The sequence below is a fragment of the Apteryx mantelli genome, chromosome 1 (assembly GCF_036417845.1).
Source record: "Apteryx mantelli isolate bAptMan1 chromosome 1, bAptMan1.hap1, whole genome shotgun sequence".
NCBI lineage: Eukaryota > Metazoa > Chordata > Aves > Apterygiformes > Apterygidae > Apteryx > Apteryx mantelli.
Genome location: NC_089978.1, coordinates 139,513,598 through 139,537,979, shown reverse-complemented (window position 1 = coordinate 139,537,979; position 24,382 = coordinate 139,513,598). Strand labels below are relative to the sequence as shown.

The 24,382-nt window shown below is 37.9% G+C and overlaps 1 protein-coding gene across 1 annotated transcript in view; it reads left to right on the top strand.

Annotated features, from left to right (window-relative positions):
* The first annotated feature begins 1,803 nt into the window (after nucleotides 1-1,803).
* The window catches only part of ANO2 (anoctamin 2), a 188,171-nt gene continuing 165,592 nt past the window's right edge, over nucleotides 1,804-24,382 (top strand). The window contains exon 1 of the mRNA XM_067289841.1: nucleotides 1,804-2,142. Coding sequence (XP_067145942.1) covers nucleotides 1,804-2,142 — 339 coding nt within the window. The remainder of the gene's footprint in view (nucleotides 2,143-24,382) is intronic.

Genomic DNA, 24,382 nt, shown 5'->3' with positions numbered 1-24,382 from the left:
ACTGCAAATCTGGACCTTGGTGGTTTTTTTCACTGTGGCAGGGATGGATCCAGGAGGTCTTCAGAGACTGCCTGTGAGTATTATGTGAAAATGGCTCAAACTAGGAAATGGGGAATAGCTGTAAAATGCTGTCTCCAAAGTAGTTTTATATTCTGCCAGACTATTATGCTGAGTGTAAGTTTAGATGTGCTTAAAGGAACTGTATATATGCTATAGACAAAGTGTGTGATAACTGTAATGCTCAGAGCAGATTTTTTTGGTGGTAATTTCATGACACGAAGAATAGAGTATGAATATATATATATATATAAAAAAATTTATATATGGATACAGAGATTGAAAGCTACTTTGAGAAGCTGAGACATGAAGTGCAGTGATTAAAAATGAGAATGTGTGAGATGTTGGGGTATATACCAATATGCACATTTATATTTACATGACTTAAAAAGTTCATGTTGTGTTAACAAATGGGAAAACTGCCGTACAGTATGCATGGTTAACTTTGAATTCAGGAATACCAGTGCATGTAATAGAAGGGGATGTAGGGAGAGAAAGAAATCTTTAACTGGTACAGTGCTCTGTCAAGATTTTACTACTACTTATTCTTGTATGGCCACCTATGTGAACCATAAATAGCTCATTATGAGTTAGGTTATGAGTTGACTGCTTTAGCTCAGGATGACCCTATTCATTGGCTTGTATGCAGTTCCACAGTTACTGGAGGGCTGGTATTGCTTTAATGAACAACACTGTAGAGAGTTCTGTGTAGGGAATTAACATTTAGTGTTAAGCTGGAAATGGTGGTTGTTAACAGCTTTGGAAAAGGTATAGCCTCTCTTAGTGAAAGAGATGTTGTCAAATGCCTTAAATTTCGTATCAGTGTTCCATGTAGGTTCTACAGAATTGCTATCCACAATGGGGCGTGATGGTTACTAGAACAGAGGCAGTTTTGTTCCAGAAGAATTTGGATGGTGGAAAAGATGTGACAGAGGTGGTCTAAATGGCAACTGAGTGGAACATTAATGACTAAAATAATTCAGATCATCTATTTCCTTTTACAGTATTATTGGTCAGTCATATAGTCTTTCATAGTATATTAAATTACACATGAACTAGCATTGTTAGCCATCCATTGGTTATATTCTCTCTAATACCTGTTATTTGCCAGATTGTCTTTGTTCAGCCCTACCATTCCTCCCCTTGTAATACTTTGAGGAACTACTTTCCTTTTTCTTCTTTGAGCTCAGATCTTTCTACCATTTCTTGCTGTACATAGTTCTGTGCTTCCCTTCCCTGCCCAGCTTTGCTCCACAACATGTCCTATATTATACCCCAAACTGTAACGTGATGCCTATTTCCTTTCCTCAATCACATCTTAAAATGTTGATGTGTTCTTCTGCATAGTGTGTGTATGCACAGCCCAAAGAGACATTGTGTATGTGTGTGTACCCGCACATCAGATATGTAGATATCCCATGTTTTGCACAGTACATGTTGGAAGCTGTTATTTTTAGTCACAGTCACTTGTTTACAGTTGGAGGAGCTCAGCATGGCTTAATTTGATCTACAATGTACAGATTTATAGATCATACCCCCAGTTATTCAGTCATGTCCCCAGTTAATCTCAAGGTTTTTACTTTGTGCAGCTAGTGCTTTCATGCACTTATGTAAAGTTTTGCCCTTTGCTTCTTTTTGACTTGCTGGATTTCTGCCTGTTAGACTTGCCTGCTTCTCTCACAGATTATAAACAACTACCTGGACAGGACTCAGGAAGGGACTGCAGACAGGACATCCCCAAGTGGCATGCATTTCAGGGACAGCAAGAGAAAGGTGGACTATGTTCTAGCCTACCACTACCGAAAACGTGTTCCTCAGCACCAGCCTGGCTCTGCCTCACAGGAGCCCATGCACAGATCGGCCTCCTTGGCGGTAGTTTCAAATGGAGAGACTGGGAAAAGCCGCCTTGAACAGCAGCAGCAGAGCTGTGGACAGCGTGTGCCGCCAGAGCAGCCAGGGCTACTGGGGGCTCAGGTGGTGGAACTCGGCCCGCTGGATGCCTTGGAGGAAGAAAAACGAGTTCAGAGGGAGGAATACGAACACAATCTGATGGAAGCTGGGCTGGAGATAGAAAAAGATGTTGAGGTAAGAGTGTGGGGGGTGCATGGTCGAGGCTGTCCTGCTGCATAAAGATTGTTTTGGTTCAGGGATGGGCAGTGCTGGAGGAAGAGCTCCTCTGCCAAAGTGCCAAGCTGCCCAGGTGGCTTGTGGGTGCCCCTGAATGAGGCCACCTGCCCAGAGCTGTCTCCTCTCCCTGCCCACAAGACTTCCTTTCTGGAAATGGAAATATCCACCATTGTTTGCTTCAGATAATCTTGCTATGCATTATAGGCCTAATGTGTAGCCCATTTTTATTTGCAGATGTCCTGCCGTTGGTTTCAAAACATCATCTTTGCCATTGTTATTGCATTACATTAGTGTTAACTGAGAAGAAAATCAGGCCTATGTTGTCTCTTAAAAATAAAAATGCATGTAGCTTTCCGACTGGTTCAGCCTCACTTATTCCCTTACCCTTGCTTCTGTGCATGTAGTATATGTAGTTTCTCCTTGAGCCATGTGTTATGGTCATTTTTAGCAGCTACTCCTGAAGATGCCATGTTACTACTGGGTTTGGATTTCAGTGCTGAACATCCCTAGACCAAATGCTGCACCTGCAACCCAGAATTAGGAATCTTCAGCAATATATTATACAAAATATTTCATACATGCTTAAAATATGTAGTGTGGACAAAAAGATGGAGAGGACATGTTTGTACTGGTTGGTTCTTATTGCCCGAGAAATGTTTAGTTGTTATTGCTGTTTAATGTGTTATTGAGCAGAAACTTCACTCTTACTTCAGTTGAAAATGTATTTGGTGGTCTAAAGCTTCTTATTGCTTGCAGTAAATGATGTCTTTCATAAGAAAATTTGTGTTCACTTTTTAATATTCTTAAAATGGAAAAAAAGGCTATCTGAAATTATTCCCTGGTATTCCTGGAAGTTATTAAGACATTTTGTATTTGATCAGAAAACTTCAAAGATTTTTCAGTATGACTTTCAACTTCCTTTTCAGCTATATATAAATTTATATCTAAAAATTTCATTCGTAATTGTCACTTTCTGCAATTCATCCATAAAATGAGCAGCACTTATACTGAAACAGGAGAACCTCCCAGATCTTAACATATTTATCCTTGCTACATGTTTGATGTTGGAAAGTACTATGGTTATATTAGTTGGGAGCTTTGATTTAGTTACTTGCCTGTCACTACACAAAAAAATCTACCAACAATTCGGGGAGCTGAGCATGAGTCTTCCAAATCCCTTGCTGATGCATTGAATACTGCAGTAACCCTTTAGACACCTTCGAAAACCACAGATATCTATATTTCTTGAAGGAAAATCCCTGCTGGGTTCTAGTTCTAGGTGTTCTGTTGTTTTTGACACTGAATTTAAGAAACTTAAGGGCTTCATTTCAGAGGTGCTGAGAACTTACAGCTTGTATTTCTTTCAGTGCAACCAGTCAAGACTTCCAAAATGTGGACCCAGTTGCAGATTGTATCCAAAAATTTGAGTCTAGATGACTTGGCATAGCGCACACATTAAATCACTGGCAGGGATAGAAAGAAATAGAAAGACCTTTTAACTCTTAATTTTCTTTGATCTGTTTGCTGTGTTGCAGGTGGCCATGGGTTATATTTCACTGCATAGCCTGGCTGAGCCATCCTTGCACTGAACTGTTTTTTTAATAACCAAATTGCATGAACCCCGTGGGATCAACTGTTTTTGGAGAGTTGTTTTAGTTCTGAATTTGATCAGAACCTGAAAACTCTAGCAGGATATTTGGATTTGATTATTCAACTTATTACTTATCCAAAGTTCAGTTGGATTCAAATTCTAGTCTGGACTCCTGAGTGATGATGTGTGCTCTTGAATAACGTACAAAGTAATAAATGATGTCACAGAGCTCTGATCAAGAAAAATCTTTTTGTCAGAGTTTTCATTCTGAAGTGAAATGTCTTCCCCCCCCCCCCCAAATGAATTGGAATGTTCTAGGAAAATTATTTGGCAATCAATTCTCTTACAGGATATATTTATTTATTTCAAAAATTACAAAAATGCAATCCCATCTCTTCTCTATATGTGTATGTACATAGACACACACCGTACTTAGTGGCAAAGCCAGGTAAAGAATTTGCAGAGGAATCTGTATAATTTCCTGAGAATCTGAAAGGGACTACGTATTGTCCTTTTTTCTTCCTCGCCCAAGAAATGTTGTTTACATCCTTTTACTTTTTTCTCGGTTTGCTGCGTGTTCTCTTCCCTCCCCCACTTTTGTAACTCCTCTTAAAGCATGCTGAAGCTGCTGTCTGTGTTATCTTACTGTGAATTTCATAGAACAGGCTGATCGGGCAACATGATGCAGGTGAAGAGTATAGTTGACTTAGTGTTGATCAAAATTGTGCATTGAGCAGATATGAGAACATTTCTTTTTTTTTTTTTTTTTTTTAAAGTTCTAGGCATGAATATGTGTCTGTAGAAACATTAAAGGCAGAAGAGTCCTAATGACTGCATGCTGTATGTCTTGTGAATAATACAGAGGATGTTCCAATAGTATGTTTCTGGTGGCTTGTACAGCACGTGCGTATGGGGTTTATTTTTGTTCTCTCTCTCTCTCTCTCTCTCTCTCTCCCTCCCCCACCCCTTGTTTCAGTGCTGGTATAACTAGCACTGAAACTATTTCATATAGCATTATTGGAAGTTGAGACATATTCTGCAGTATAGATCTCCCTATTTGCTGAGGCATGTGTTCTGGGCCAGGTCCTAAGATGAGGCCAATCTGCTGCTCAGAGTGCTAACTGCAAAGATAACTCAAAACAATTTTCCATGCTGCAGTTCCTGTTCACTAGAACTTCCACTCTTGCACCCTTGGGTTAGAACGGAACTTTGCTTCTCCAGCTTATTTTTTGTAAGAACATATAAAGGTAACATAATCAGTTAAGAGCAATGGGACATCCTGGACACAATCTCTTTCCTGGAACAGCATCAGCTTTTGCTTGAAGCAGTAGCAACAGGAAGGGAAATGACATAAAGAAATCTGTGCTAGGTCTGTGGTCTTCAATGTTCATCCTTACACAGTCCTTTCAAGGTAGCCTATAGCAGCTTTACAGCCAAAAACCATCTTCAGTAGGGCTTCTGTGGATCTCATTCTTTTTAACCCAGTTGTTTGGACAAAAAAATAAAAGGGGTCAGGACATTGTCCTTTTTCACTGATATTGTAGGAGTTATGAAGGATGCATTTACTGAGCAATACAGCATGTAGTGACTTCTAATGGCATCTGGTCTTCTTGTGGCTGAAAAGTAGCTTAATCTGTGATCTCAGTTAACCCTAATTTATAAAGACTGTAAGCTTGATTAACCTAAATGAGCTAAGCACAGCATCTTTTGCATTTAGTCTGCTAACCTCACAGGAAACTAGAGTCCCTCCATGGCTGCTTTGGGGGGCTAAAACTCTTCAGATGTCAGGAATTTCACCTCTAGGAACACAGGACAGCATAATGACAATTTTAAAATCTGTATTTTATTTCTACAACTCTTTTTCTACAAACAGGAATTTCCATATGTGTATGTGTGTGTTTGGGGGTGTATGTTTGTCTATGTGTGCATACACACAGTCATGTGAAGATGAATATGTATTTTTGTCTATTTCAAATAACTTTGCTTCTTTTAAGCCCAGCTGTTAATACGGTTGTTAGATGCTGAATAACCGAGGACAAATACTAGTTTCATTTGTATTGTTAACTCATTGGGTAAAAGCATAGAGACAAGTGAATAAAGGAAGATATATAATTTGCATGTGAAGAGGGGAGTATTACTTTTTATGTGAATATGTAGAGAATAGGCAGGACTATGGCACATCTCCATATCCACCCAGTTATTATTTGTCAATTAAGGAATTTTTGACTAGTTCTCAACTTTCTTATAGCTTCCTATCATTCATTATTGCTGTTCTCCAGAGAAACCTTGTTCATTCTCTCTCTCTCTCTCTCTCTCTCTCTCTCTCTCTCTCTCTCATTTATTTCTCTAACTTAAATATTACCTTGGGTGTACAAGGCAGGGTGCACAATGACAGTAATGTACATGAAGTTGTGTTACAACTTCTTCCCCTCTAATGTGACACTGAGTACACGTAACGATGGACAGTAGTAACTAGATGTGATGACTTTCTTACCATCATTCCTGATCTATAGCATTTATTAATGTGTTATAGCAGTTACTGGCACAACCTGCTTTCAATCTTGATGTTCTTTGTGTCATCGGAGACCACAGGTGGCAGATCCAGTTGAAGGAACACTTTGTTTGATTATCCTGTCTTCAAAACATAACATTTGGGTGGTCCGGTTTAGCCTGTGCCCACAAAAGCAATTGAATTTAGGGTTATGTGCAAGTAATTGTTGGTGGAAAGGGTAGCACAGGAGAGGAAACTCTTTATTCAGATATGCTGGCAGCAGCAGAGCAGCAAAGAACTACTGTTTTGCATAGTTTACAATGGATAAAAAGAGTGTATCTGTGACTGGTCTGTTTGATGTTATGAAAGTAGATAAAATAAGCATGGTATTAACTCTTGCGTGTGTCTGTAGAACTAATTAGCTTATATTTTACAGTGTTACATAGATAGGCCCAACCAATATAGGTCTGGTAAACGCTTATGATAATTTGCATAGTGTTAAGCATTGGCAGGCTTTGCTTCCCCTCCTTCAAAAGTAACACGCAGTTGAAACTACAGTCAAATTGTTTTTCCAAGATGTCTGTGCCAGAATCCCTGTTCTTTGGCATGTTTTTGCAAACTGCAAAGGAAGGTCAGCTGGTCACATTTATCTTTGTGAGTTAGCTGGCAAAGCCATGACTGTCATCTCCCAATAAGCTCTATTTAACATCCATTAAAACAGGTCAAATTCTGCATTAGATATGCAGGGAATTGGGTTTGCACAGAATAGGATGAGTCTCAGAAAAGGCTGAGATATGCCTGAAAAATACCCTCAAGTATTCCATCTTGTTTCCTAGGAAGGGCAATAAATGCAGTTATCAGTGCAGGCAGTACTTGAGGTTGGTTCTTCTTTTTCCATTTCTGGGGAAAGTCATCCTTGTGCTTCACCTAATGTGGAGCACTAGTAGTTCACTTAAATTTGAATTTAAAATTGAATATTCCAAGGCATGTTTTTGAAGTTTTGTAAATAGAGAGTAAGTTATACCACAACTTCTAACAAACAGACAAACAAAACCAAACAATCATACAGCTGGATGCTATACAAAGGATTAAATTGCCCTATTCTGTCACGCTAAGGTGCTCCCTCTTTGCAAATGGGAGAAGGCTATATCTTTTGCCTTCTGTCAACTCTGAAGAGCAAGAGTAGCTGAAATAGGGTCCTGGTAAATTATTCACAGCAGAGAGACTTTTTCTTTCTCTGCTACTCCTATCCCTGCTTCTTGCTGAAGACCCATCTGTTAAGCAGTTCAATCACTGTTCTTACTATGGGAGTTGTTTTCTTGGGTCTTGAGAGTGTATGCAGAGTAACGTAGTACTGGAAGCAGACTTGGGTCTTTGGTGCTCTAGGTCTTTGAACTAGGAACTATATTTCACTCTCTGACTCTCTGTTAGTATACTCCCTAATATCACATTTGTGTCAAAGAACTTATTGTAGCCTATTATTATTTTTTAAATGCAATAGCTACAACGATACAACAAACATGTCTTGTTTTGAAGACTGCTCAACTTAAAAATATATTGGTATTCATTAATCATTGGAAACCCAGTTTTTCCCACTGAAAAGTATTAACATTTTCAGGCAAGAGATTAATTCCTTTGCGCAGAATGTTGTTTTCCTTGACATTTTTTTTTTAATAAAATATTTTAACTTTTAAATAAAAGGCTAAGGATATTGTTTAATGGAGTAGTAATTAAGATCCTGAAAAAAACTCTCTCTGTCCCCCCAAATCTATTGATGTGACTTGCAGATGATTCCAAGAAAAGCATTTTGATGCCCTTAGTAAATGTGAGACATCTTGCAGGTACTCAGTATTAATGTTATAGTTGTCTCAATATGTACTCTGATCTAACATGCAGAGGAAAGCTAAACAGTAGCTTACATTAATTTTAAAAGCATAAAGAAATCTAATACAGGTCTAAGACTGTTATCCATGTTAATGAATGCTTCCCAAAGCCAATGAGAGTGTATGCAGAGTAATGTAGTGTTGTAAGCAGACCTGGGTCTTTTGTGCTCTGGGTCTTTGAACTAGGGACTGTAGTTCACTCTCTCTCCCCCTCTCTGTTCACACAGCACTCAAAACAAGGAAATGACAGTGCTGTTTAGGGCCTCTTGGTGTCCCTGCTATATAAATATTTGATGGCTATATATATATATATATATATTTTTCAACTTCTCTAGTTGCAGAAGTATTAATTAGCTAAAACATGTTCTGCCTCTGTATGTTACTTATACGGGACTGAAATGTAATACAGAGCTATTATAAAATTAAATTTGAGCAGGTATGGAAGGGATTTCAGACACAGTGAAATGGGCATGAGGAAAATATTGACAAGGTGATTAACTATTTAAGGGAAAACTACTTCTCCATTTTTAGAGTGGAGATTGGAGTAGCCCCATGGGAGTTGGGTGTGGTTCAGTCAATATTAAAACAGTGATCCATGATAACAGGTGGCTAAGTAGGATGGTTGTGCTGTCAACATTGAGATACTTGTATTCTGAGTCCTGTTTTTAATGACTAGGTATTGACTTGAATAGACTTACTCTATCTGCCTATTTTTCTATGTATTTTAAACATCATCCAGAAATGTAATGCTCATTTGTTAGGTACCTAGATCAAGACAGCTTCCAAAGGTTTTAGAAACAATTGGGGGGTTGTATACAAATGGACTTATACACTATCACTAACACTTCTAGAGCTCTTGTGCCAGCAGTGCTAAATCTTGTCCTTCATCTGCAGGTTGAGGAACAGAGGGATTAATATCTTGAGTTTTAAATGGTGGTAGATTTGGGGTGTGCATTATGGTGGTACCGGATGAGGAGAAATCCTTTTTTACGCTTTCTTATTTTTACAGAATATTAATTCTACCACGCTTGCCAGACTGGCCTCCCAAAATTGCATCCCCTTTTCACTAAGTGTTCTAGTTTGAGTTCTGTCACCTGTGGGGGGAGCTTCTTCCATTCATACAAACTGCTAAATTGATGAGAAGCTCACAGAAATGGCTCTGCTAGGGCATAGTGGGGAGAGAACTTTGCACATACTTGTAGGAGAGGGGAGGAAAGGTAACAAAAACAGCTGCTTGTCTTGTTCACAGATCAATCCTTGCAAATATTTTTAAATGATTAGTGGTCTTGTTTGCAGCACAAATTTTAATCTGCTCTTCTAATCATCTCTGTGGATTTAATTTACAATAGAGGAGGCCCTGAGGGATGCTGAACCACACTGATGATGCTGCAGTAACTAGAGAGCTGCCAGAGGAGGCTTGGAGGCTCAACAAGTGATAATTTCTCTAAGCTGTCTAGACCAGTTCAGCCTGAAGAGTAGTTCCACAAAACTAAAGTAGTAAAATATGGGATAGATCTGGGATTTTGGTCTTCAGATTTGTTGCTTTCTCATCTTTTAAGGGTGTGTTGCTGTTGACTGAGGTGGGGAAGCAGCTTCCACAGGTGCTGGAGGAGGACCACCTCAGTAGTGGTACCTGCTGCCCTATGTATCTCTGCCCCTTCTTTGGTGGGAACAGAAATTCTGACTTTCTGACATGCTTTTGTAGGGGAAGTGGGACTGTCCTTTGCTGTCTTCAGGAAACAGCCTACTTTGTCCATGTCAGCAAACAGCCCTATAGGTATCTCTGAGACCAAGTGAGTTATCACTCCTGCATTTCCTACTGATTGATAACTGCCATAAGATTTGTTAGTGTTTGGAGGCATGGCTTTTTAATCATGATTTCACTGTTTTCACATCTCATGTAAAAGAAATTTAGGGAGGCTTGTCTGGAACTCCTTTGCATAAGTGAGGGAAACTGAGAATTTCACTTGGGAGTGGATACAACCCTGTAGGTAATTGCTCCCTGCTTTTAATATGTTGCATATATGTGTGTGTGTGTGTGTGTGTATATATATATATATATAGAGAGAGAGAGAGAGATATTCTGCACTAATTTAAGTTATTAAAAGGTTTGTTGTTTGTAACAATATGAATAGACAGGCAAGCAGCTTATTTTTTCAGGAAGACAGTCCCTATGGAGGAGGAATTATTCCCTCCCAGATGTGCAAATAGATCTTTTTACGGTATGTACATTTTAAATTATTGTATGATATATGAAAGGGAGACACTTCAGAATGAAAACTGGATTCATTTTAAAGCTGTTAAGAATGGATAGTGGAAGTATCTCTCAAAGAAACAGAAAGTCCCTTTCCTTATCAAAGGGTGAAAAATATACACCCAGTGGCAAGAACTTTTGCTTTGGGTTGGAAAGGAGCACATGGGTTTTTAAGTTTGTTCTGCTAGCTGTGTTGTACTTAATGAACTAGCTTTATTCCCCAGACAGTGTCACATTGTCTAATGATGTTAACACAAACAAGAGTGTTTTGTCAGGCTTAGGTGCAGCTAAAACCAAAGTGATTGCTGTGTAAAGACAGTGGAGAACATTAGAAGAAAAACAATTTTTAGAAATAGGAACATCTGCTTCAACACAAACTGTTTTTTAAATCCTTTCTAGAGCTAAGTTTTAACTAAGTGCTGAACTCCCCCAACTTGAAAGTAGTTTGTGTGGTCTATCACAGACTTGATGGGGGAGGCTGTCATAGAAACAAAGATTAGTTAACTGTCCTTTTTTTTTTTTTTCGTTGCTGTTCATCACAAGTTTTCCTAAAGCATAGGACAGGCAAATTATGCAAAACTGTATCACGTATTTGCTTCTGTTGTCCCAGATTAGCAACTGTTTTTATCTGAACAGAGCAGCTAGGGATGCTCTATTTGGGCAAAAGGATGCTCTACAGTGTCCAGGAATCAGATTGTGCAATTCCTATTAATATTAATGGGAGTTAGGTGACTAAATCCCTATGCACATCATGGGAAACTTACCCTTCAGCAGCGAATTCTCATCTTTATACACATGGCTGATAACTGTGCACACTAGTAACTCTTTTTTAGGTGTATAGGTGTTTGCTTATGGTGATTGGCCAAAGAAAAAATTTAAGTAAGAACTAGGTATTGATTTCTGTGCAGTTATTACAGGTTAACATTAATGTAATTGAGATTTCATCACCTGAAACAAAGTTCTTTAGTTTGAACAGGGATATGGTTTTTCATTTGTTGTTTTTGTGAGGTTGAATGATTTATGAAGATGGTGGGTATGTTTGCTCTAGCTCCATACTCATGCTCTATCATTTAGGAATTAATTTATCAAACACTGCCTGCTTCTCCCTTCTATTCCTAGATGTCTGTAATCATTTTAGAGGATGATTGAACTGACTGAAAGGACTGAGACCTATTTATTTACTTTTAAGGAAATTCTTCATGTAGAACTAGGTGGATGACCTTGGAATTTTATAAGAGGTCTAGTGGTAAAGCAACTGAAGAAAGTGTATTTGAGAGAGAATGAATTACGAGTAGTTAGGGAAAAATGAAAGTGTATAGACTGATATTCCTTCTTATCTTTGGAAACCACAACATTTCTAGGGAGAACATGGAGATACATGAGTCAGAAGCATTCTTCTGACAGTGTTGAGGTGGCCATTACTTTCTGTAGGTTAGTGTCAAGATTGAGTACACTGGAAGAATATCAATGCCTTTCTCTTCTAGAGGAGCACTGTGCGGTTTTCTCAGATATGGCATCTGCTTATGAGCTGCAAGACAACGAGTACTTGGCATTGTCAACATGTTAACCAAACTCAGTTGTGGACTCCCTGGAGTAATTTAGTGATACAAAGAAAATTTAGAATCTCAGAGATACAGAATAAATTTAAGGCCTTGCAAATGCCTAAGCAGAACTCCAAGCTAGCACCTAGTGCTAGTTCTAGCTAATGTTATTCTTTCCTAATTTAAAAAGTGGAACAGGAAATCCCTGACCATCCTGTATGTAGATTTTTCCAAATCACTGAGTTCTAACTCTGCTCACATTGAAATGGACCATCCATAAGATATGAAGGATTACTGTCACAATTCTTTGCAACAAAGTTTCAACTCTCATGTAGGTTATCTTTGTTTTTTCTGGATTTATATGTGTGGGTGTTTTTTTTTCGTTGTTTTCTCTCACGTTTCCTCTCACTGCCCTTCTCATCTCCCCTAGTCTCCACTCACCTGTAAACTGTAATCCTCTGTTGCCTGTCTTGTAAATCACTGGTGTCCCCCCCTCGTCCCCCCCTTGTCCCCCCCTCTTCCCATATTCCAAATGTCTTTTTATGGGCTTTGAATAGTCATTCTTTGCTTGCTTGTTTAGGTACGCTCGCCTGACACAAAACCCTTTCAGGAAATCGAGGCAAAGCAGCATCCTAAAGATCACATACCTATGGAAGGCCATTGGGAGGTTATTGCTTCACTTCATTGTCCACACACCGGATAGTGGGCTGTGGGAAATTTTTATATGCTATTCTTTGATTTATAGGTGTGCTGTCAGGCTTTTGTATGGCAGGTCAATGTATTATGGTCTCCTGTACCTCTGGCAAGCCTATTTGCTTGTCACTGGTGTTTGAGAGTTCACTGGATAGTGTTTACTCTGTATCTGCAGTAGCACTGCTCAGCTTTCACAGGTCAACACATGGTAACTGCTTCATGTCACCAGTGTTTGACCTACTCACCTATCTCTGGCCTCTGTGTATTCATTGCTACATCAGCTTCCCATAGGACTGTTTACCTATCTACCACAGGTCTCTAATCTGTCCAGGACTCTGTTTCTGTCCGTGTATCACAGGATGCATTCATATGCTACATCTGTATCAATCCTGTCTTTTCTTGATATGACTGCATATCTCTATCTGGTCTATGTGAAGTCAATCCTTCATCCTTTCCCGCTATTCATGAAATATGTCCAGTCGCAGGCCTATCTGAAGTCATAGTGTCAGAGAGATCTGCTCATCTATGAAAGTATTTTTTGGGGGACTGCTACATACAGGAGGACTTCATACTTCAAGACTGCTTATGTTTCAAAGACTTCTGTACAATTTTTTGTTTCTCCCTTATTCTCTCCTGCTCTAAAATGATGCTGCTCTTAAGAAATGCTCACCCTTGCCCCCGAGTTGGCAAAGCTCTGTTTTCATTAAACATCAAAGTTTGCTCATTAGAGGACTAATCAAACATTACTTTTAAAGTGATCTGTTGCACAAGGCATTTGAGAGCATCACAGTAACAGTGTAAATCACAGCTTGCACCACAAGGGATTTCAATTTGTTTTTTACCTGTGTTCCACAGCTCATCAGTGACTCTCTTGAAAAGTCTTTATCAGTTTAGGGGTGTTGCATTAGATCTTTACAGACTTGCAAATCTCTTCAAAGAAAACTCAGCACAAAACATGCTTTTAAATGCTCTAAGATCCATTGTAACTTATTGTTAATGTCCACATCCTCCTTTGAATACTCTGTTAGAATTACCAACTCAGTCCCTGGCAGGACAGAAACTCTGCATATCAAAAGGCTTGCTGGATTATGTTTAAAAAAGACAGCTGTTCTTAGGTTTATAAATTAGCTGTAGTTTATGATACAGTGATTGGTAATGCTCCTGATATCAGTATAGCTATTCTGTAATAATGTATTGTGATCCTTGTAATTAATACTCAATTCCCATTATTTCATAAATAATGTAACTGTAATTATAACATAAAACTAATTTTGTTAATGATGCAGAACTCTAAGTACCAAAAAAGACTAACCAGTAGTTCTAAAATGTATTCCTTCAGTTGTATGTGTCTGTGGTAATTACCAAAGAGTAGTTAGCATATAATTACAGAATATTTCAGTATAATTAAAACCACATTAATAAGTGTAGTCAAAGAACTATACACTTAAATTGTAAGCCAAATTGATGAAGTGAGACAGTGGGCATCTTCCCACCATGTGGATCCGTAAAAACAGATGTGAAGATGGAAGATATGCAAGACCAAGGCCATTTCCTTAGTACAAATCAAAGTGCTCTTTCAAGTGGAAACAGGACAGGGTAAACTTACATTCATGTAAGGGGAACAAGAATGAAAAATTGACAACTGTCTGTTAGCAGCATTCTTGTATTAATTCTCTATCTTTGTAGTTCTCTCAGTTTTTACAAATGAAAAACCTCTGAGCAGGTGTACTTTCTGCTGCTTTTGTTCTTCACCCAATGTTTTTCTTTTGCCAGCACATGTCCTTTGTACTTCTTCAGCTTTTCTTCCTGCTCAGAGAATTTGTGTCTTTATTCTGCCACCTGCCTGTAATAGTAATAAGTAAAAATCATAAATTTCCAGTTATTAATAACAAAATAAGTACAAATTAAACCATTTATAAATTATAGTTATTAAATACTGCTTTTCAATCTTTTGTTCAGTTGACAGCAGAAGGTGCCCTACTTATTACTTTTTTCTAACAAACTGAGTTTTGCAACTATATTATGATTAGACATTGATGAATGGCTGTCCACTATGGTGTTTTGGAATGATATTTTTAATGGAAAATACATTTATGACTGATCTAAAGTTTTTAGTCATTCATACCAATGCAATGATTAATTTGTGGGGGTGGGGAAACAAAGACGTAGAAACTTTTCATAATTGCAAGAATCTTCAAGGTACAGCTTCATGGCAGTGTAGGCTGATCTAAGTTAGGGCTTCTGTGGGTCTGGCCCCTTCTTCCCTATCTCTGTTGACGAGGTGCTAGCCCTTGTCTTGCAGATCTGCTGGGAGTCAATCACTCAAAGTGCTGATCCAGTTGAGAACTAATCACTTTCTTAAAAATAAGATTTGGTGGTGAACTGGGTGAACAAATTCATTATCCAGTTATATGAACTCCTGCAGTCAATTGCCTGCCTTAGAGAAGACCAAAGTGTGATCGAGGGATGCTCCTACTCATTCATTCTTACTTATTCTCCATGCTACTATATTGCATACTATATCTCCATGCTAAATATTTGGCAGGGGGAAGGTTTGAACGCAAAGGCAGTTTTCCTGGAGGGGCATAATTCAAGCAGAGGACTCAGTTTTGGGCATGTGTGTACAATGTGTGTGTATATTTAAAAATATATATATTTATTTTTTTAACATGAGGTGACTTTTTAGAGGATACTTTTTAGACTTTCAGAGTTATTAAGCTGTTGTGTATGTGTACTTTTGGTCAAAATGAAGCATTGCAATTACTTGTATTTTCTTTTTTTTTTCTTTTTTTTTCTTTGTAAACCAACTCTATAAATATTTGAAAAGAGTTAACACATGTTGCAGATATTTAGTTAACACTCTTTATTGACATGAAATTTAAGAAAGATTTAAAAACATAATATCCAACCAGTATTAAGAGATCATTTTGTGTATTTGTGAATGTTCCAGCTGAAGCTTGTTTCAGCTGAAACATCTGTTCAATTATCTGTGATAGATGTGTGAAGGTTTTTGGAAAAAGCTCTGCTCAATATTTTTAATAGTTAATGCTAAACTTGAAATCATATTTTCAATGTTTTAACATTATGTGTAAAAGTGTTATACCCAGGTCTGGAATCAATGTGATTACTGCTGTTTACAGTTGTTGGGATATCCAATAGATGAGAACCCAGTGCGTCCTGAATAAGCACAGAACAAAAAGATAGAGGCTGTTGCACTCAAATGATAATCTTGGTTAAAGGAATTGGAACAGGGTAGCCGAAACAAATTGCAGCGGGAGTACAAAGAAACAGTGGTATATACTATCCTCTCAAACTCATGTAAATGAGATCTCAGTCTGACCAAAGAATTTTATGGTTAAAGATATTACAATGCATTTAAACTATCCTTGACAGCAAATACAAGATTCATGTAATATAAATTGCCAGTCAGAATGTGTAGTAATGGAAGGCAAAGGCACAATTTTCTGTACTGTTTCTCATATAAGCCAAAATATGCAGTTAATTTTTTGCTGTCTGTTCATTTCTTATTGGTTGCCAGTTACTACTCAAATCTGCTAAATATTTTTGCTCGCTTGCTTTTTCTTACTGCCACTTTTGCAGTATAACTCAGTCTCTGCTATCAGACTAGTGTCACTATTGCATGCTGTGAACAAAAAACATCTTCTGATGAGTATTAATTAAACAGATTTAGTGATGCCTCCTTAAAATAAATTGCAGTTTTGCTTGAAACACATGTATTTACTGAAGAGTCCCAAAAGGAGTTAAAAAAAAAAAATTCTTCTGGATTTTAATCCTGATGTATCCCTTCTGATAAATTTAGAGTTAACGATACTGCTTGATGCATGATCGCCTCTGAACTGTTCCTATATGTTAACATGTACCATACAGCAATGCCAGGGATCTGAGAACATGGAATGCTGTAGCAGTTTCTCAGATTTTCTCAGGCAGGTAGTCACTGAAGTCCTTAGGAACACACTTCAGCAAGGAACTCCAAACTTGGCATAATAGAGCTTTTACTGGAGGAAGGTTGTTTGTGAATGCTGTTAAGATGCAGACTTAAGTGTGTGGCTCTATCAGAGCTTAAAAAGTGATGGTTAGATTCTGCAGCCCTTAATAACACTAATATGAAGGGAATTCTTTGCTTCAGAAAGCACTTATGAATAGCTACCCTGATGTACAGAGGGAAATGCATATAAGGATGCAGGATGTGACTACAGGTTGTAATACCTGACCTACAGAAAAGATTTGGCTCAAGCATCCTTGGCCTCTGAGCAACATAAAAAGCAGATAGAATTCTCTCCCGCTCATGGCTGTTTTTTGCTACGTATGCTTTGGCTGTTTTGTTCTGAACATATCTGCCAATTATGAAGACACAGCCTAGCAGAGCACGTGGAGTTTTGTTACGTAGCCCCCTTTTCTGACCTTTTAATATTTATCAGAAAATAATAATACTTTCTAGTAATATTCAGTATGGCAGAAACATGCTGAAGCAAAGCTACAAAAAATGTTCAATGTAATGTAATATTAAAAAAAAAAAAAAAAAAAGCTGTCTAGACAGAGGTACCACACCATTTTCTTTGAGTGAGCTGATGTAGAGCAAGCAAAAAGATTTATGAATATGGGAAAATAGGAATACTTCTAATGAGGCATTAAAGGGATTTAAGATGTGGATGAAGGTACTTACTACTATCAGTGAATAGCACCATATTTATTACAAAAATCTCATTCTGATTTCCTGCAAATTTCAAATTCTGTGATACCACCAGGGTTGGAATGAGAAGTCTTACATTTTTGCTTTGCTATTTCATTTCTCTTAAGGCACAAAACTTTGGCATTGTATGAGGGTAATATTCATATTCTTCATTCTATCTGCTAAGTATCTTTTTGCATAGTTGCAAGTTAATGACCCACCTGAACCTTATGTCTCTAGAAGCAATTTGTTCAGCATTCTACATAAATTGTCATAGCTCAACAGCAACCCCAAAATAAAATTTTGTCAAAATACAATTTTATCGAATGCTGTTGTGAAATTTTACTTTACAACTTTATAACATGTCAAGCTTTACCAAACATTATTATGGTAATAACATTGATGACAATTTGTTCTGAGAATAATAACAGCAATTGAAGCTCACGTATCAGTTACAACTGTTTAGCAACTGTTTTATTATTACTATTATTATTTTATTTTTTATTTTTTAGACCTGACAGGTGACTGACCAAACAACCAAAATAGCTGATGGTTAATCCCATTTAAGTTTATTTTATTTTATTTTTGTTACAAAAGAGTAAACTATAAATCCAGAGAGGCTGCCTTGTTTTCAATAGAACAACTTCAGACTTTTGCTGATGGAGATGAGAGCTGAATCTGGCCAGCATGGGTTATGCAATATACAAAGCAATATTGCTAGGATGGATGAATGCAATGTAGTATTATAACTTAAAATGTCATGTTGCGGCTAAGCATGTGTTGTAAGAGGTGTTCTACTGATATCTACTAAGTGATTGTATTTTGGGGCAGTCGAGACTAGCGGTAGAGATGGGAGAGAGACCCAGTGGGATAGGGTGTACTGGGGACTGAGTCTCAAAACTTTTGAAAAACCAGCATGTTCTACAGAGATCACTGGGAAGTGCTGGCTAATTAACATTTCTGAGAAATCTAATACTGTCCATTTACTGGCTGGTTTTAATAGTGTTTGTTATGCCCCCTATGGGGAAAATATTATTTCCAGCCTAGGTACCACATTAGACAGAGAGGAGGGTTTCTTAGAGCTCCAAAAATGGTGTAATACTACTCTTTCCATCCATGAAAGAGGTATTTCTTGGACACTGATTCCCCCAGCCTTTTTGCCAAACTTCTCTCTTAGGCTTAGCTGCAATGATTCAAGGAATTATTTTTCCTTGCTTGATGATTTGTTCAGATTGAGATGCTGCTGCTGCTGCCCTCTAATCATCTGCAGAGCCTGCGAGTGTCCAACAGAACTTATCAGCTTGAGCTTTGCGCTTCATCTGTAACATGCTTGTGCCTCACTGGTTTGGACCTGCTTCTTTAGGATGTCCTAGGATGCAGAGAACTAGTCCCTGAGGCAGAGTGGCTCTATTACACCTGGGATGATTGCTGAGCTGTTGGAAATGCAGTCTTGTCCCTTGCACTGTGTGTGCTTAGGACAAAGAAAAAAAGAGATTACTGTATTTAGTTGTCTCACTTGCTGCAGAAATGCAAGAAATGGCACTATTCTTCTGCAGTCTGTCTTTGCTCTTCCCCACACATTGTTGTAAAACCTAAAATGAATAGCACCAGGACTGTAAGTACAATTTAATAATAATCAAAATGATATTGCTGGTGAAACTCACTGCAATCAGAGACTGCAGTCTGAGATGGAGTGGACTCCTCAAACAATACATGCTTAGAGGAAGTTTAAATTTAAACGTTTTGATCATGGTGAAAAGTCTTGTCTCCCCCCACCGCTGTGATTTTTGACTATGAAAATGTACTAAAGAGAGATATATTGGTGACCTCTTCTAGCATCCACTTTCCCCATCTAACTAATGTTTTCATATCCAGTCCTAGTAGAAAATGGCTCATTATTCTTTGTAACCTTCAAAACAATTTTTGAGCATTGTTGTATGCTGAGTCACCCAAACTGCGATCTTTTGGCCCAAAAGAGAAATGGCTTTCAGAAGCAGGCATGGAGTATGCTCTGCTTCAAATGTGCTCCTATTTACTCCTGTTGACAGCTACAAAAAATAAAACAATTTCCCTCATACTGTGCAAGAAGAGAAGTGTATTTTCTCAAGTAACCAGAGTGTTTGGACACATGCCAAAACAGCACCATTAGCTTTTGGTTGGCTGGTTGGTGAAGACAAAATTATTTTAGGCCCTTAATTCTCAAAAATAAAATATATTAAAAATCTTTTCTTAGTGCTGACTTTAACCTGGATTTTTCTTCCCTTTAATCAGTGCTTGCAATTTCCAAATTAATTTTCATCTTTTCCCCTTGCCAATAAACCTCTGTGAGCCAGACTTGAGTGTGCTCTGTTGTCAGGTCATAACCTTTAATTGTGCCTATCTGAACAGCTCTGTTAATGTAGTGAAGCTGTGCCAAATTGCATCATCTGATAGCCTAACCTGATATTCTCATTAAAACATCAGAGGGAAGGCAATTGTCTCATAATCTGTATTATTTGTTATAATATAACCACCAGGTGATAACAAAACCTGAAGACAGAGAATCTGTAGTGGTCAGATTATAAACTAATGACTGCTCTTGAGTCCCCTTTACTCTCTAGATGCAAGGTGGGGTATGGCAGAAATCAGGTGTGGTGTGAGCACCCGCACGGTCACCATAGCCTGGCATTCAGCAGTAAGGATCCTCTCCACCACTAAGCGAACAAGCTGCTAGCCAATTGTGGGTCAACTTGTCATTCAGGTGCCTCCTCTGATTAAGGTGTGTCAGAGGCCTGTACTCTATCCAAGGATGAGTACAGTGAGTATATTGCTTACTGTGCCTTTTTTGTCTATGCAGTTAATTGAAGGAGAGCTGACAGCAAGAAATAGGAGGTCAGGTGCTGGGAAGAAAGAAGGGCCTAAAACTCCTCCTGTTAGTTTTGTCAGCTATAATGGCCATAAGAATGACCATATTGTTTGAGACTGAGTCCATCTAAAGCAGCATGCTGTATCTAACAGTAGCAACATGAAAATTTTTAGGAAAGAATAAGAACAGGACAGGCATTTATGATACTTTTACTCTAATATTCTCCCAGACTCCAGCTATTTTCAGGTGATTTTCCCTGCTTGATATAGTTTGTCTTTCTAGTAACCTTCAGTGAAGCTCTCTTCCAATTCTTGTCCATTTTTTTTCTTTAACACTTGTAAAATTCTTGCATACACAAAGTTTTTTGTGAAGACAGAGGCATTAGCTACTGCATGAAGATCTGTGTCCTATTGTTGGCTTTGAACCTGCCTCCCATTAACTTCACCTGATGTCCTTTACCATTCCACTGTTTTTCAGTTTGGTATCCTAACCCCTCTTTTCATTAGGTTCATTTTTCCATCTTGTTTTCCTTGAGATTGAATTTGCTGGAACGGGGGCTCAATCTCCATTTCATTAATTCCTCTACTGGTAACATGCCTGTTATCCAGTCTAAAGATTGACTTCCATGCTCTTGCTGCTTCATCTGGAAAACTGGTTAGAGCATAAATCTCTGTGAAGATTAGTGTTTCATTCCCTCAAGAGGAATTACATTCTGCCCTTTTAAATATTAACTCTTTGGCCTCAAGAACTTTGTTGATTTTATTATTAATAATCAAGTTTGATTATGATGTATTTTACAGAAGATTGGCTTATATTGCTAGCTAATTTGGCACTAAATGTAATGAGGCCAGCTGATTATGTGTTTTTCCATTGACCTTGCCAAAATACAAGAGGTGGTAGAGTAGACACACTCCTCCTTCTTTTTCTGGGAAGTCTGATTTGGGTGTTTTTTTTCTTTTTTTCCTTTTGCATTTTATTATTATTTTTTTGATATCCTTCAGTCTCAGAAGATGTATTTAAAGTGTGATTTGCTCTGGTAGCAAGAAATTTGAGTCATTGACATAGGAGAGACTTGCTGATGAAGTTAGTCTAAACAAATAGGGAAGATTTTGCTCTGCTGTTTGAAAGTCGCACTTTTTATACCGTAGTAATGAATCACCATAGATAAATACATAGAAAATAACCAGGAAAATACACTAATTTTAAAATTCAAAATATATATTTAGATGTTTTCAGAAAAAATTTACAAATATGTCATGACTGCCATTCATTTTTGTCTACCTCTATATTGGTTCTGCAGTGAATACTGCAATAATGCTGAGTTCTGTGCCTTTTCTGTATTTGGCAGACTTAACAACCTATTCTACATTTGCGCTTGAGTGCAACAGCTCATTTTCATTCTGTAGCATGTTGTTAAAAGTTCCCATCATGTTCAAGGAAAGCATGCCTGTATTTGTAGGCTTCCTGTATCATCTTCCGTTCAGAGACACTTTCTGTCTATATGTGAGTTGGGAGAATTTGGTTGGAAAGGTAGGCATGCTGTGAAGAAACACTTGCAAAGGATTTGCAAAGTCAACTGTTTCATTCCACAATGCTTTATCTAAGGAATTAAGGTTAGATAGTTTCTTTTAAAGCATTTTGACCAGAGCTTTCATTCCAAGTTGTTCTGTTCTTTGCTTATGTACACTAGCATATTCTTTAACTGTTTATGTTTGGAGGTGGGAGTAAGAAAATAAAATAAACAGGACATTAACACTGTCACTGTTGGCAGAAATGAAGAAAGCGAAAGACAAACTGTCAAAATGTGTAAACTACTGCAGCTTTGCTTAAGATCTGAAATTTAGACTTGAGCATGTCTGCTTAGTGTATTGTTGAGCAGTTAAAAATAAACCAAACTATGTGAACTACATGGAGTTTAGCTTTGCTGTGCCTGAACAGACCTGTGCTCTGCATCTTTAGGCTTGTGCTGCATAAGACTGGCTGTCTTTCAGGAGTGAGACTTCTTACTGGAGCTGTTGGTGTTCACTGTTAATTATTTTTAATACAGTTACAGTAGAATCTGCAGTCATTAATGAGGATTATGGTAGGCACTGTACAGCCATACAGTAAGGATGGTCTGTACCGCAGAGAAGTAATGAAAAGGAAAAGCTAAGGAAAAGGTAAAATGACTACTGTTTTGGAAGGAAAATGGGAGAGATCATGAGATGCATGGTATGGCTATTGGCTGTGAACTTACTGATCTGCTCCACCCTTTATCTGTTTACTATAGTATCTAAGCACCTCATAGTCTCTAGCATATTTATCTTCACAACCCTCTTTTGGCAGAGGGAGGTTCCATTATCTTCATTTAACCAGTGACAGACAGAAAGTAAGTTATTTGCCCATAAACATACAGATAACACGAGCAGGGACTTGCTCTGCATGGACATCTTGGTTCACACCACCCTGACTAGTACCCCACCATTCCTTTCTGTAATGTAACTGACATACATTTAGGTATTCATGCTTTATAAATTGTTTTTGCATCTTGGATGTGAAATGGTAAAATCAGCAAAATGCTAATCCTCGCACAGATTGAGGCCCAATACTTTCAGCACAAAACATAGATGCTTTCACAGTCACAATCTGAATCTGGTCATGCAGTATCATTCCATCATGAGATATCCATGCAGGGGGCCAAAAGCTCATTATTTGGCTCAGCTTTTGTAAAACGTATGTGACCAGAGCCATGTGATAGTAAGAAGTAATTGAGCTTTATTTGCATTATCACACCACATTGTTATTTGCCTAAATTTCAGGGGTGGTATCAGGAGACTAGCTGTTAATTCTGAGCAATTGAATTTGAAGATGTGACAGACCCACCTGGTGACTGAATTAATGGGAAGATGATTACTTTTACTGAGCTATCGGGAACTGACTCCTTCTCTAAAAACTGTCTCGTTGCTTACCTGGTGTAGCTGGTATCGCACATGTCAGCAAAAGATGACTGGCTATACTAACTGAAGCCATTACAAACTTGCTCTCTGGATATGTTTGCTATTTTTCTGTCTATTTAATGATCACAGAAGGATAAAATGCCAAATGCCCAGATAGTTTGCCTTTGTAGGAAGGAAGTTTACATGCTTCAGGTTTTTAGTTTATACCTTTCCACTTCCTATATATATTTAAAAAAAAATCATAAGAAACTTCAGCATTCCCTTGGGCTGGGGGATAATATAAAAATTAGATAGTAGTTAATCATTTCTGTTCAGGTTCTTTCTGCCCATCAGTGTTACTTTCTTCTTCATAATGGCATACACAGCAAAAATTTATTTCTTTGGACAAGTATTTTAAAATAATTATTTACCAAAAGGGTTATATTTTTTTGATATGGTATGAGTAATGAGTTATTTCATCATGAGGAAATCGTGAGAAAGACTTTCCAAAATGCAGCATTCAACAATGAATTTTGTAGGAGCAGAGTTGCTAGCAGCAATATGTTAACGTCATAAAAAAGCCTGAGACTCTACCAGTGTGTAATTATTTTTATACTTTTTGCTGTCTTGACTGTGACTAAAAATATAATGCCTTTAGGAGAGTACGATGCTGTAGATCATATTAGAGGTGTCTACACAAACTGTTGAGAACACATCATCTTCAGGACGACACATGACACGTGTTATCTGAATGAGGTGAAGTAGGAGTTAAGTGGCCTGACAAAATAATGGCACCATGAGAAATCCTTGAGTTAGACATGCAGTACTCCACCTTTTACATGGCATGCTTTTATGGAGCAACAGGACTTCTTCACAAACTCCTGTTTACACAGAGAAGGCTTCATAGTATGTCTCCATGATCTATGAGCTGTCCCTGCAAGAACCAGAGTTGAGAAATTGTGTACTAGACAAAGATTAATAAAGTACGATAGTTGTGCTATAGTAGTTCAAAAATATTCCATGTTATAGTTGTAAAATTGTAACTGCCAAAGTGGGTGAAAAATATGGATCTGCCCCTAACTTTAGAACGTCAGATTTTTCAGTTGAAATCTGACTTCTAGAAACCTAAAATCAGTGGCAAATCTAAATTTTCAGTCAGAGACCTTCTCTGCTTTGTCTAGCTATTATGCTTGTCTAGCCAGGTTTCAGAACATTTAGATTTTAACTAAAGAACTCACTTTTTCAGTTTTCACTAGTCAAAATATAATCGATAAGAATATATACTTTATTTTCAT